The sequence below is a fragment of the Antedon bifida genome, chromosome 1 (genome assembly GCF_963402885.1).
Source record: "Antedon bifida chromosome 1, ecAntBifi1.1, whole genome shotgun sequence".
Lineage (NCBI taxonomy): Eukaryota > Metazoa > Echinodermata > Crinoidea > Comatulida > Antedonidae > Antedon > Antedon bifida.
This window is the reverse complement of record NC_136226.1, coordinates 30704154-30719959: the sequence shown is the minus strand read 5'-3', so window position 1 is coordinate 30719959 and position 15806 is coordinate 30704154. Positions and strand designations below refer to the sequence as shown.

Sequence of the window (15806 nt, the reverse complement as noted above, 5' to 3'; positions counted from 1 at the left end):
GGTGGTCTACAGGTAGAAACATGATGTGGAGGTAGTGAGTTCGAATCTCGCCCCCAAAAAACGACAGTTTACTATTTCAAAATATTTTCAACCTATGTTATATAATGATATATGTAATTTGGTGCAATTACATCAGAATTGAAGGTAAAGGTATTTATTCTGGTCCTCAAGCTTAACTGGAAACAGAGGAAATTCAGATTAGGCCCTCCACGGACCCACAGCATCCAGCAGTGAGGCGCCTACCAGATCAGCACCCCGGGAGACGATCTCCTACTCTTTGCGAATAGTGTACTAACTAAAACAACAAGTTAATGATTACTCAAGTCCTTTGCTGTCTTTTAGACTTGTTAAATTGAAATCACAATATGTAATCATATAAGAAATAAAATGACACAGAAATGTACTTTATTATTCTTTTGTTGTCAACGTGGACAAAGAAAACGTTTTCATTAAATCGAGTAGCAATTTATTTTTTTATTCATTCAGTTGCATATAATTTACACTGGGTTCTAAGTCTTATAGAACATTTTTTGTATGTATTTTCCAAATTACCAAATGCTACCTGTCCCAACACCAGACTCGCCAAAAACCGGAAACTCTTAAGGTCCAACATTCATTTTTTACCATTAAAAAAAATTTCTGAATACCAGACTTTCCAGAAAACCAGACATATTAATTATTAGGCCAGCCCAAAGGTGTCCGGGAGCGTTGACTTAGTACAACTTATGTCTGTGTAAGTTTGAAAAAAACATTTTCTTGCATACATTTTTGAAAATTAAAAAAAAAAGGAAAGAAAAAAACAGTTACTAATATTGCTGCCAGCAATAACTAACAATCAACTCTTTACTGACACACCCATAAAATGGTTTTATATGTTAGATAATTATTTTACTGATTGTTTAGCTTTTATGTTTACACCATCAACAAGCTTTATGATAGACCTTCACCTTTCTTAATGACCTTTGGTAATGACATGCCCACTAATCATACATGCTATTTGTTAATACAACATTTACATTAATGTGTTTTAGGTTGTTTTTTTTTAAACTCGCAGCAAATAGAAAAAGCAGAATATCTCGGAAATAGACAATGCGTTTTGTAACGAAAGTAAACAGTTTTGTTTAGTTTTGCTATAGTTTAGTTTTTAGCAATTATTAGTACCATGGTAAGTAAAGTACATTTTACAGTTATACAATGCAATTTTACATGTTAAAATTTATTTAGAAAATTTGTATGCACACAAAATATTATATTGCTGTTTTAAACAGTTTAATATAATTATTAATTCATATGACGTTTGGTTGTACTGTATTATAATACTAACAATAACAATACAGTTTGTTTTAAGTATTGTATTGTTTTAATTACTGTATATAATAATATGTCACTAGAATCCTAATATTTGATAGTCATCATATTATCGATTTATATAAAAAACAATTTCTTTTAATTTGTTAGTAGTTTACAGTTTGTTTTAGTAGTAAAAACATTATTTAAGTAATCTTTGTTATTAGATTTGTACAGTATGCCTTAATAAAAATACTAAGATATTAATATTTTTTGTTCTTAATATAAATTTGTACAATAATTTTAAATTGGTCACAATTATCCATTGTATTACACAATAGATGAATACTTTTTAAAAGCAACAAAGAGATGCAATCGTCGTACTAGGTATACAGTAGTTGTAGTAGAAAACCAAACAAAAGAAAATAAATCAAAAACATACCTGATCTAACCATGTTTATCAGTTTAATAAAAACTCCTTATCAAAATAATAAATCCACTATGTTAATTTTCAACGTGTTATTCCTTATAAAATATATTCATTCAGATTTTAATAGAGTAATAAAAATTGAGCGGCATCCAGATGGAATAAACACTCCTACACAACTGAATCCAGGTTTAATATGAAGTGTTATTAAAACTGTAAAATATGACCGTGGAGGTCACGGGATTGAAAACCACTTCTGGTAGTTTTATATTCATGATCAGCCTTCATTCTTTACCAAAACAAAGCTGGGTTTATCAGTGGAGCTGGTGTGTCAGTCATCAGAACTCCGACCTTCTGATTAACCTTCAAATAATAGCAACACAATACAAGCAGTCAAAAGATTCCTCTTTCTTTTTGTTTTAAACAAAGTGGTTATTGTTAAAAGACCCTCAGTAGTACAGGGCTATTGTATAAAAGATTTAACACAAAACAATAGAAATAAACCCATTATTGGTATGTTCTTTATCAGTTTTGACTGTTTAGCCTTAATTGTTCTTTTATGTAAACTTGATAAGGGCTTGAGGGGAGGATTGGTCGAACCTCCTTCTTTCTTTTGTGACCATTTTACCATTAGATGATGTCATTATGACCCTCAACAGCACACACAATTTGCTCCCTAGGCCCCACTTCCAACAATCAAGGTAGCGGCCTACATAATTGTCTACACTATCAAACTTTATGTGACAAAAAAATGTGATGTGCCCATATATTGACATGATGATGTCATATCACTACCATATTAAGGCATATCACTACCATATTTGGGCACATCACACATTTGTTGTCAAATTAGTTTGATAGTGTAAACAGAGCTTAGGATTATAAGATCTTGGATAAGCTTAAACTAAGGATATGAGCTAAATTATATAAATACATGACATCACCTATATAGATCGTAGGAAATCTTTAAATAGGAAATATTCGGTAATGCTCTCAAAATAGCCGGCAACCGTAAGTGTAATTAACTTTCACGATTAGTCTAAATCCAATATAACAATCTATTGTAAACATCACAAGATCTCAAGATGATATTATTTAAAGTGAATCATTTGCATAAAATGTGCTAATGAAGTTTCAGGAAAAGACTAAAGTCAAAACTTATACAGAACTTGTGAATTAGGACAAGCATAGAGATATTGGACAAGTTAGGACTAATAAGTTACCTTTAATGCCCATTTGCACTAGGGCAATAACGATCGACGATAACAATCAACCCCTCTCCCCAAATGGTAGTTCACAAACCTCAAGTGGAGTATCCTCACAGTACCATTTTGGGAGGGGGGTGTTCAATGAATTTTCTACTTTCGAGTATATCTTGCTCTTTGAGGAGAATATGGCATTTGTCGTTTTATCCATGTAAGCTAGGCACAAAATTCACCAACACTTAATGTTTGTATGACACAGGCTACAGCAAGATAAACCTTTACCGTTTGTAGTAAATGAAAAGCAGTAGAATTTAGACAAGATTCAGTGTTAACTACGGATTAAATTTGTGAGCTTCCGTCCGATAAAAATAAAAGTTCCAAATTAAACTAATCAACTTTGCAATAAGCTGTTGATTATCAAGGCGGATGACATGTCTACTAATCCATGGTTTGTGCACCAAATCCAAGATAAATATAAATATTTTATTGTATTATTGATGCAGAAATTAGGTCAAATCATGGATTAATTATAAAACTATCTGTGATTCTATAATCTATAGTTTAAACAGTCTTTACTCTACTAATAAGTAAATTGTATTTTTTCTAGCAGTCAATTTTGGCCCTTGGATTATGTTCTTATATTCCGCTGGTTTCCAACAAACTCCTATTCAGTATGTTAACAACATTAATAAACTTTTATAACGCGCTATTTACTGATGTCTCACAGCGCTAAAAGACCAACAAGAATTATTGAAAAAGGTGAGATTTTAGAAGTGACTTGAATTGTTTAGGAGATTTACATTGACGGATATGATGTTACCATGTTGGTATTGTTTGTACTGAAATCATAAAACAGCCTTACTTACTACAACATTCAATCATGAACAGTTTTGCTTGTCATCATTTGCTACTTGTCACCTTCATTCATTTAATAAATTATTCCAGCTTTATTTAATTTGTATATAAATGTATATTAGTGCGCTTACCTGTATAAATGGACATTTGTAATTCCTTTTTTGCGAAAGACAACTCAACTACCCTTAGAAATAATTGTCACTCTTTGTGAAGTTTTTATTTTATGGTATAAATAAATCTTTGATCGATCATTAATAATACTTCATGAACTTCGACCTACAGAATATATCATTTAACATGAACTTTGATTGGTCAATAAACATTCACAGCATTATGTATGTTATCTGACCTTTGATTAGTCAATATGTTTGTCATTGCATTACTTTGATTGGTCAATTGTTGTTTTACATTTAACTTATCAGTTCTAGCTCTTGTGATGTCATAATTGACAGACTGTAATGTTTTTTTTTAACATCATAAAACATGATATATTATGCTAATAAATGTTTTAGTGTACAGTATACCATGTGACTACAGTAAAGTAAGCAGTTATTCATTGGGTAAAGTAAGGTCTACGTATAAATCATTTTTAGGTTTTCAAATTTAAAAAAATTAAAATATAGTATTTTATTTTCATAATTCCATAAAATCTGGGCTCGCACTGGCCGATCGCCAAGTCGCCATGGGCGAAAACGTTTCCAGATTGGCGAAAAATAAAACGGCTACTTTAGCCATTTTGGCTATGACATATGATAAAATAGATAATAAAATAATCATTTTGGCGAAAGCATAAAGTTCAACTAAAAGGTCCATTTGTCGATCTTCAAACATTTATTTTGTTCGTTATATCATGTTGTTTACTTCAAGCTCCATTTTCGTCAACTTGTTTCGTTGTACCAGGCGTCTCTTTGTTTTTTCAATATGATGGAGATAGCAGCGGTAGACTGCACAGAGAAACAGACGTTACACGACACATGGATGATGGAGTCTACCCAAACTATCACGTGTTGCGCTGCACAAACGATCGACGACTCGGATCGACAGCCGACGGTCGGCTATTTACCGGGATTGTCTATTTTTCGATAAGGGTGTTCTTTTCAGATTAAAAAAAACATAGTATCTTCAATGAATGATCTTATCGAAATCAATATTCATGCGTTATGCATTTTAGGCTCCAATAATGTAGTTTCATATTTTACCCTTAATAAAGTTTCCTCGTGCGTGCAGTGCGTCAGTAGAGTAAACAAAACAACATTCGGGAAATGGTAGAGTCTAACGGGGATTTAGCTAAACACACACGTGCATTTATTGCGGACTATATAAACGGCGCGGCTTCTGTGTTGTTGGGTAATAAATAATCGATCGAGCCGGGATGGTATAAATTTCTCCCCCGACAGAAACGCCTTTTCCCTGTGCTTTGGCCTATATTATCTGCACGTTCAACAACGATACGAGTGTTCGTTTGCTAGAAATATTTTTAGCATATAGGCCTACGACGTACCGTCGTACATAATTTTGTAGGCCTAGGCGTGCGCTACTGCACTTTCGCACCTCTTGAGCATACCCAATTTAAAAACATTCACCCGCTGCGCGGCGGTGGGTGACCGTGAAAGTCTTAGGATTTTCGCGTGTTACGGAAGCCACCAGCCAAGCGTAAAAAACAAAAATAACATAGCGTTCAGGGGATTTCAGAAAACTGTAAAATGTTTCTTATTAAATTGATAACTGTATGAATGCTGTATGATTAAAAACAATTTGAACAATTGTTTTGATCATAAAATACAACAATTATTTTTTTAAATCAAATATACACAGTGATGGCTCTCTTTCCCCAAATGCCTTACAAAAACGTTCAGGGAACAGTGTATAGACCTATTGACATAGATAAATTAACTAAAACGTTTTTACCATTATATTTCAACAATTTTTAATTTTGGCTAATGACCGATTCATTTGGCTAAATAAAAAAATTGGACTTTAGCCATTTTGGCTATCGATAAACTGATTTGACTAAAAAAAATATTTTGACTTTCGCCAAATGGCTAAACAAAATGAAATGTTAGTGCTACCGCAGAAAATGATGAACTCATTAATTTTGTTTAACAAGCAAAATGACCAATAATTAGTGAGGTGTATTAAGAGGAACATTATAATAATAACTGCACAGTATACATTATGTTATAATAAGTATCTCTCAGACATTTTAATAAGATCTTGAGAAGATTATTTACACTGCTCTTCATGCACAAATACTATAATGCTAAGATGTCATATAAAGCCAGAATTGCACAGAATCTCCAGGCTAAGTGTGAATAGTAAGTAGAATATGTAATTCTGCCTCTTTTGCTCATAATCTTATCACAAACAGCATGAGCGATGCATGATGGGAAGGAACTGGGAGCAATAACGGCACCACCAATATTGAAAGTTTTTATTATACGGTGACGCTATTGCTCCCAAACAACCTTCCCATCATGCATTGTGCAATGACGTTCCTCGTGAAATCAAGCAATTGCGATAAACCTTATTAATGCACATTGTATATTCTAAGAAGTAATATTACTGTTGAGTCATTTTAATCATATCCAACCTCATTAAATTAAAACATCAATAAGTAGAGAATATTTTTTATCCTATGGAAATATTAATTCATAGAATAATTTAGAAATGTTAATATTCTATCTACATTTGTCTTTCTTGCTTGTAGAGTGTAGCGTAATGTGTTTACGGAGGTCAAAGGTGATATTGTGTTGTAAACGAAACCAGACATCAATAAAACATTACCTTAAAATTATTAAGAATTACAGAATATAAAATGATTTTTAATAATTTATAAATGTTTATATTTATCTTGCTTGCTTGTAGAGTATAGTGTAATGTGTTTATGGAGGTCAAAAAGTGATATTTAGGCATAAACTAAACCAGACATCAGTAAAACATTACCTTAAAATTATTAGAAATTACAGAATAAAACGAGTTTCAATAATTTAAAAATGTTTATATTCTATCTACATTTGTTTTGCTTGATTGTTGTAGAGTATAGTGTAATGTGTGTGAGGTCAAAGGTGATTTTGTGGCATAACAGAAACCAGACATCAGTAAAACATTAGGTATACAGAAATGCAGAACAAATGAGTTTCATTTTCATTGTTATTCATTTTACAGTGTTCACATTCCCACTAATGTTTAGTGTAAACAGAATAAATTACAGGATGCCAATAAAATTTAAAAAGTGCCTCCGAATCTGATAGATTTCAGGGTTACTACTACCTGTACTATACTACAGACACTATACAAACACAACATTATAATGCACGTTTGAACATAGCATGCCAGATTGACTGCATTTAATTCCGACAGAAAACAGAGCTTGTAAAATAATAACTTTTAACCAAGCTTTCATTGTATAATTTATTGCATAATGCTGTTAGTTCAAACAAAAAAAATGTTTTTTTTTTATCAGTCATTATTGTTTTACTTCCGCTTACTTCCAATGCAATTCCCACAAAAAAGTACAAATTTGATTAACTTTTGGACAGAAAATGGAACACAATTTATGTTTGACAGAAAAATTCACTCTTCCCTGGACAGACATACTATTGTATTTCAAAAAAACAAAATAAACAAACATAAATATTGTGACCAAATAAACAAAAACAAAGACAGACATCTATGTAATCTAATGACAATGGCAACAACAGACATTCATCCGTTTGTTTTTCTGTTTATTCCACTAGAACACATACAAACATGGTCCCATGTGTTTTGTTTCTTTTTCAAACTCTAGAGGGCTCACTTCAATGGTTCATTAGTATTCAGAACATAAAATGATAAGGTAATCTATCAGAATATTCAAAACTTATCACATCAGCAAATTTCAGCATAGTTTCCAGAAATGAAGACAATTTAAACCTCAATATGGTCAACCATTGACCTATTTATATACATACGTCAATGAGTTGTCTTGTGCAATCAATAGAAATACAACTTTAAAATTGAAGTTTTATTTCAACATTTGGTACTGTACTCAAAATCTTATAAAAATTGCCAACAGATATCAAATTAGATAAAACTTATTTAACAAATTAAATCCAAGATGATACTCAGCTAGACTTAAGGAGGGCTCAACATTCCTGAGTAGGATAACCACCATATTTATGTAAGTGGATTAGATCGTACTATTACACCACAAGCAGTTTATAGGTAAGTTTACACAGTGTCCATCAGACAGGGGCAGTCTAGCGAAGCACAGTAACTGATGACTCATCAAACTGTGTGTAGTTTAATCAATTCTTCTTCACTCCTGCATAATAAGTGATTTCTATGTAAATAACAAACATGCAGTGTGTACACAGTGATAGTAGAATCCTATTAATGTGTGGCATATGATAATAATCAGACAGTACAGAAAAGAAAAACAGTGTTAAAATGCAATGATTAGAATGGGGATTACTGTATATGGTATAATGTATACTTTGTATACTTATTGTTAATATAAAAAAAAAAAAATAGTGAGGCTAGTGTTTAAACTGTCTAAATTCTATTCTCTTCAGTATTTTAAAGATTTCTTGAACGTACAGGGTATCTATCTCTGTGAACCTACACCAGATTGAACCAATCATTAAATGTCACCTACATAAAACAAGGAGGTGTTAACTCCCTGCATAAAACAAGATAATAGTCACCATTCTACAAACATCCTGTTTACCTTCCCATTTTTCAACAATACCATTATATTATTAATATTATGTACTGGTGTAAACTAATTTTCTATATCAAAATAAATAGGTAGTTGTGTTATAAAATGAGAATACAGGATTAGGACAACAAGGGAATGAGTAACATTTTGTATATATTTGAGTTGTATTGTAGCTCTCTTCTCAGAGAGAATAGGCCAATGTCGGTTTATCCAAGTAAGCTAGGCACAAACTAGAAAACAATAAATTTATACCTAGAAGCATTTTCAATTTTAAAAGCTGGAATCAATTTGTTCAACAGTGTCACATTGTTAGTTAAGAGCACATAATCACACCCATACTGTACTGTAAACTGGAGGTAAAAAGATTAAAGCTTAAACAGACTCCAATTTCCCAAGAGTGCAAGTAAAAAAACTTGGTAAACTCAACTGATTTGATTGTAATGTAAGCCAACGGTTATACTCTTTAAATCAACATTTTTTTTATTGATAAAGGTAAATAACCTGTTATTATGTATCCTTCATATACGGCATTCATATAATATTTATTTAGTTTTAAATAACCTAGTAACCTGATGTCATATTTTAATGTACTTTAACAGCAAGGCAAAATATGCCTCACAATTTACAGCAGTTAAGTAGATTTGGTCACGTATAGTACCCTAGCCTGTTGTACAGTCATATTTTGATGTCATCATTAAAATATTAATATTTATATGATGGAAGGTTATTGACTAGAAAACAATAGGATTTTGACACATTGGCGGTAACTTGGAAATACTCCCTCTATGACTCATCTGATGACATCACTCACAGTATAAAATAATTAATCCATCAAAGTAAACAATGATTGATAAGTGCTAATTACCAGGAAAAACAATTAGGATGACAACTTGATCTCGGTTTCATTTCTGTTTTGTTGTCTGTAAACTGTTTTCCGGAAAATGTTTAAACAAACAGTCTGAAGTTCAGTTACATTCTTCAATAATACTACTAACTACTAACCAGTATCGTTGAATTTAAAAATTAAGTTCAAATAACTTTGATTAATATATCACATATAATATCTACAGTACTGTATGTTAAAATGATAATTAACAGTAAGCTAAGTTTATCATTTAACAGGATGTTAGACAATAGGTCTTCTGTTATTTAAACTTTGACCCTTGGTTTGTGTTATATAATTAGTTGCTTTTTAAAATTTCTTCATTGGACTTGATAATGACCCCATGATTGAGTTGAAACTACACAAACCAACAGTGGTGTTGGTAGTCTATGAGTGCCGCTTACCTGGATAAACCAACATAAGCCTCTCTCTCCGACGAGAGGTAAACATTACGAAAAGAAGAACATTAATAACATTAATTTTCCCACACCCCCGTCGGATAATGGACCAGTCCGCCACCAGTACGCCCTCAAGTGAGACACGCCCACTTATCATCGTCATCATTTCTCAAGACCACTTGCCTGAGGGGACGGTAGGGAGGGCGTTTATCCAGGTAAGCGGCACTCATAGACTACCAACACCACTGTTGGTTTGTGTAGTCTATATCGTGCCTAGCTTACCTGGATAAACCAACATAAGCCAGTGTAGCACCGGACTAGAGTCTAGTCGGAGGCGGGAGGCAAGGTAAACATTCTTATACGTACCTAGTGTCTGGGCTTCAAGATTGAAGCCGCCACCGAAGACTGGTGAGTGGAGGTATCCGACAGGTAGTGGGATGTGAAGGTGGACTGCGATCGCCACCATGCCGCTTGCAGGATGTCAGGGAGAGGCACCCCAGCAAACAGCGCCCATGAAGCGGCTATGCCACGCACTTGGTGCATATGTGCCGGAGGAGGCGTATTTGTGGAGTCGTAGCCAGCCCGGATGGCTGCCACGACCCAGTTTGCAAGTGTCGACCGCGCAGCCGGTCGAAAAGGTGACACTGTCGATATGAACAGGTGTGACGCTGAGACCCGAATGGACTCTGTGCGTTTGATGTAGAACTTTAGTGCTCGCACTGGGCACCAAAGTTTGTCTTCCTCAACCCCTGAATAAGCAGCAATGGTGGGAACAAACACAGTCGGCGGCGAGAAGTTCAATGTCTGAGATTTTGCAAGAAAATCTTTCCTAAACACTAGCCGAGCGCCACCCCGTTCAAACCTGACGTGCCCTGGCTCCAGAGATAGAGCGTGCAGTTCACCTCTGCGCTTGCACGAGGCTAGTGCAATCAAAAAGGCAGTTTTGAGAGACAGGTTGTAAAGCGATGCCCTACTCAGGGGCTCGAAGGGTGGGCGCATAAGAGCGGCTAGGACGACATTGACGTCCCAACGTGGAATCAAGGCCTTAGTAGGAGGCCGTTCTCGAAACATCCCGCGAAGCAAACTTGAAATTGCAGGGGATGAAGAGATGGTCGAGCCGTCTTTAAAGGTCGGAATTACTGCACCCAAGGCAGACCGATAGCCGGATACGGTGCGAACCTGCAGACCTGACTCAAACAGGTAATGCAGAAAGGCGCAGACCTGGCCTAAAGTCACTTTCATAGGGTTAGTCTTTTGGCGCTTGCACCATTTGAAAAAATGCTTTAATCGGCTATTGTAGACAGCAAGAGTGGATTCCCGTCGGGATTTCGCCGCGAGGGCGGCCGGGCCATCTGGAATGCCTGAGTCTCTGAAGCGATCCCTGACAATGGCCATACAGTCAGGTCGAGGGATTTGAGGTTCGGTAGGGCAAACCGAGCTCGGCCCTGCATCAGCAAGTCCTTCCGTATCGGAAGACGTAACGGCTGATCGTACAGAAGGCTTAGTAGCAGTGGAAACCACGGCTGCCTGGGCCAATATGGCGCTATTAGTAGGACTCGGCATTGATGGCGCTGAATGTGCGTCAGGACCAGTGGTAGTATTGAAATCGGTGGAAAAGCATATGCCCAAAGGTTGTCCCATGGTATGGACAGGGCATCCACCGCCCACGCATGTGCATCCCGGTATCGACTGCAAAACGTCGGGAGCTGCGTGTTGCCTGACGTCGCAAACAGATCTACATGGGGCCGCCCAAAGTGGTTGAATATTTGGGTGGCGATTATTGGAAGGAGACGCCATTCCGTAGGACGTAAAAATGGGCGGGACAGTGCGTCCGCCACTATGTTCAGACGGCCCGCAATGTGGGCCGCTGATAGTTGGATGTTGTGTTTTATACACCACATTAGCAACGTCCACGTGTGGCAACATAGCGTGGGAGACCGTGTGCCCCCTTGCCTGTTTATGTATGCCACGACGGTTGTGTTGTCGGAATTGACGAGAACATGGCGATTTGCCAGATGGGGAAGAAGAGCCTCCAACGAGCGCTCGACTGCCCAAAGTTCGAGCAGGTTGATGTGGGCGCGCGTCTCCTCGGGCGACCAAAGGCCGGAGACGCGAATGTCTGGAGACGGTATGTGACCGCCCCAGCCTACTTCGGATGCGTCCGTTTCCACACGGACCTCCGGAATTGACCTTTGTATAGGTGTGCCCACAAGTAACCTGTCTTCCACTAGCCACCATTCGAGATGCGAGATAATGAACGCATTCGTTGGAACCACTTTGTATAGAGGGTCCGATTTCGGGCGGTACGCTGCCAGAAGGTGCAGATGTAGAGGCCGCATCCTTAACCGGCAGAACGGAACGAGGGCGACGAAGCTGGCCAGTGACCCTAAGGTGCGTAGCCAGTCGTACGCCGTCGGAGCCTGAGCATTGATAAGATGTAGCACTGCAGTTCTTGCCTTGGCCACACGCTCGATGGATGGGCACGCACGGCCCGTAACCAAATTTATTTGGGCTCCGAGATACAGAGGGTTCTGAGAGGGAAGAAGACATGACTTCTCCTCGTTTATTATGAACCCTGCTTGTTCCGTCACGAGGCGGACAAAGGATAAGCTGCTTAACAGCTGGTCCCTGGACTGGGCCACGATCAACCAATCGTCTAAGTACATGAAAATTCTGATGCCGTGTTGATGAAAGAACGCCGCCAGGGTTCTCACTAGACGAGTAAACACTCGTGGGGCCGTTGAGAGGCCGAACGGCAGAGCAACGAATTGGTATACCTGATCGTGAATGCGGAAGCGCAGCCAACTCTGGTGTTCTTGCGCAATAGGCACGTGAAAGTAGGCGTCTTTCAAGTCTATTGTGGCTGCCCAGTCCCCTCGTCTTAGCCCCAACAGGATAGATGAGATAGTCTCCATCCTGAACCTGCGGGGCCGGATGTACCGCTTGTTCAGACTTTTGAGGTTTAGGATGGGTCGCCAGTCGCCAGATTTTTTCTGGGCGAGGAAAACGGTGGATTCGTGTCCCGGGATCGTAAGGTGTTCTTTTTGAACGTGCACTACGGCTCCTTTCTGGAGCAGTGCTTCGAGGCCCGTCATGAGCGCTTGACTCTTTTTCGGCTCTGACGGAATCCTCGTGTGTCGGGCACCTCCGCTCATTGGAGGGCTCGAAAATTCGATACGATACCCGTGTGTCACGGTGGAGAGTACCCATCTGTCTTTTGTGAGGGTCTCCCAAACCCGTGAAAACCGTTTTAAGCGACCCCCCACCTGCCCGCCCTCGCCTGGAGGGACGGGCGTCCCCGGGCCGTCACCGGCGCTTCACATTATAATAGCGGCGACCACCCCTGTGGGTGGCGCCTCTGCCACCCCTATTTCGCATTCCGCGAGGGGGGTGTGAAGCCTGTCTGGATGTAGAAGCCTGATCTCTTAGCGCAGGCTGAGCCGGTGGCGGCGGGGGAGGCTGCATCTGCTGAGGAGCAGCGGGGACAGGCGGCGGTCGTGCGGCTGTCCTTGGGCGCGAATTGCTGGCCCGGCGTTTTTGCGGGAAGCGCGATCTCGTTTCCCGACGAGCTTCCCTCTCACGAGCCCATTTATCCTCCTTTTGCGAGAAAGAGCCAAAGAACAAGTCCCGCGCCCCGAAGGAGTCAGATGTAGTAAATCTACGGAAATCGGTCGGTGCGATGTCAGTTGCACCCAAGACGTTAATACGACGGGCCGCGGCCGCAGATAAGGAGATCGTTGCCTGTTGATCAACAACCAGGCCCATGATCTGTTGTAGTAAAGCTATCACGTCCGAATCGCCCTGGGGCGGATGTTCTGGATCAGCCAGAAAGGATAGCAAGTACCCGGCCATAGAGGCGGCTCTAAGCGTCTCGCGTGCGGCCCTGTCGACGGACGTGAGGACGTCCTCCGTCCGGGATTCCGAAGGCTTCAAATAGTTAGTCCTGGACGGGTCCAGATTCTGGTCCTCGCGGACCCGCTCCTTCGCTGACTCCGGGACGCTCGGCGCCGCGATGTACAGATCAAATTGTTTCTGCGGCACCGGAAAAGCCGATGATAGGTTATAAGGCATAGGCCTACGTATCTTGGGCTCCTTAGCGATCAGCTCTACCCGTTCCACAAGTTCCGGGTCGAGAGGCGTAACCGGGCACGATGACACCTTCTTAAAGGGCGTGCGCACGCCAAAAGTAGAATACCGCTTAGATGAAGGAGTATGCTTGGGCTCACGATACGTGAAATCGACGCCGAGAAAGGACAGCACGTCGGGGACCGTCCGCATTACTAGCGCCTGCAGACCTTCCTCCCCTGGCCCGGCCTGCTCTCTTAAGCTATCTCTATCATCGTCAGAGAGCGAGACCATCGTCCTGTCACTATCGTAGTCCCTTTGCTGGACGGACGAACCATCGAAAAACGAGGTCTGCTGTGGGCCAACATCAATGTATGGAATATGGGGAGGAGGTCTATTCTGAGAGGGTACCTCAGGCTCATCCCTCGGCAGAGCTCTCACGGCTGCAACAATGGCTTGCAGTAGCGCCGGGGAAACCTCATTCACCCCCGGGACCGCAGAGGCCGCAGCCGAGGCAGGCATATCTGGAAGACTAACTTCCGGCGCAGCGGCAGGAGGGCCTGCCGTATCGGCGGTACTCACCTCCGGGGGTGGTACAGTTTCCGTGCGCTCTCTAGGCTTAGGGAGCGATTTAAACTTGGACGGTGTCCAGCGGACACAAACATCGCACGGCGACAACTCGGAACACGTGCGGCAATTTATGCACTCCAAGTGGCGGTCCCACTTCACGGTAGAGCGGGGACCCCTACATTTAACACACTCCTGCTTAGGCATGGCGAACTAGCAACCTACTTCTACCCACTACCTAATCAAACCACAAAGATGTTCCAGTATTTCTATCCAGGTGGTACCCTGGATAACGGCTTACAACGCTATTAATTTTAACTCTTGGCAACTAGCCAAGAGTAACGATTTTAAACGTATCAAATTACAAGATAACGATCTAGCTACAAAGTGCTACACGTAATGTGATACTACACTTAGCTTCGTTTTCTTTCTATTCTTCTCTTCTAGTCTACTGTAAGTCTTTATTGTTAATTCCTCAGGAATTCCAGGAATGTATTCCAAAGACGTTCGTACACAACGACGTTACGAAAAGAAATGATGCCGATGATAAGTGGGCGTGTCTCACTTGAGGGCGTACTGGTGGCGGACTGGTCCATTATCCGACGGGGGTGTGGGAAAATTAATGTTATTAATGTTCTTCTTTTCGTAATGTTTACCTCTCGTCGGAGAGAGAGGCTTATGTTGGTTTATCCAGGTAAGCTAGGCACGATATAGACGTCATTCTTTTTTAAGCGTAATTTTCCTATTATGAATTAACAGTATATTATTAGATAAACATTTATTTTTCTTAACATTAAATACACATGATTATAGTTAAATTTATGCTGGTAGTGTCGTAGATAAGTAGAATGTACATACAGTATTGTTACTCCTAGCATACTACTCATTGTATGTAGTTATTTCATCATTAACCAACAATATGGACAATAAACAAAGGCTGGTGGTTACAACAACTGTTACAGTATATGTACAATAGTTTTTAATAATACTGTATAACAAAGAAAAGATCTTATAATGTATTTAGTTGTCATAATATTGAATTATGATATAATAGTCACACACATATTTCACCATGTGAAAGATTTGAAGTGAATAAAGTAAATATGAAATTATAGTATAAAAAGTTGCAAAAATGTATTTATATATTCTCACAGATTTCCTCATCTAATTAATCAATTTTCAGTATTATCAGCGGTTTAGAATTTGTTCTATGCCTGTGGTGTTTATATTTATATTAATAAATAATAAAAGACTTTTTTGCATCAGCTGAGAGAATGGCAAATGCCTTTAATAATTTTCTTCCAGTAAAACTGGTTTACATTTACAGCAATGAATTTATTGCGAATAAAATAAAAAAGACGCATTTTAATTCAAATTATCTAGTATCAGTACTTGATGAACTAATGTTTCTAAACACATA

The 15806-nt window shown here is 39.0% G+C and overlaps 1 protein-coding gene across 4 annotated transcripts in view; it reads right to left on the bottom strand.

Annotated features, from left to right (window-relative positions):
• The window catches only part of LOC144849250 (disco-interacting protein 2 homolog C-like), a 52598-nt gene that overhangs the window by 29747 nt on the left and 7045 nt on the right, over nucleotides 1–15806 (bottom strand). Inside the window, exon 1 of one of the 4 annotated variants that reach the window (XM_078706345.1) lies at nucleotides 1730–1850. The exons of the other annotated variants lie outside the window; for them this stretch is intronic. Within the exon in view, the coding sequence (XP_078562471.1) occupies nucleotides 1730–1742 (13 nt within the window). The 5' untranslated portion in view covers nucleotides 1743–1850. Of the gene's footprint in view, nucleotides 1–1729; nucleotides 1851–15806 lie in introns of those variants that run through there. 4 annotated transcript variants of the gene reach the window in all.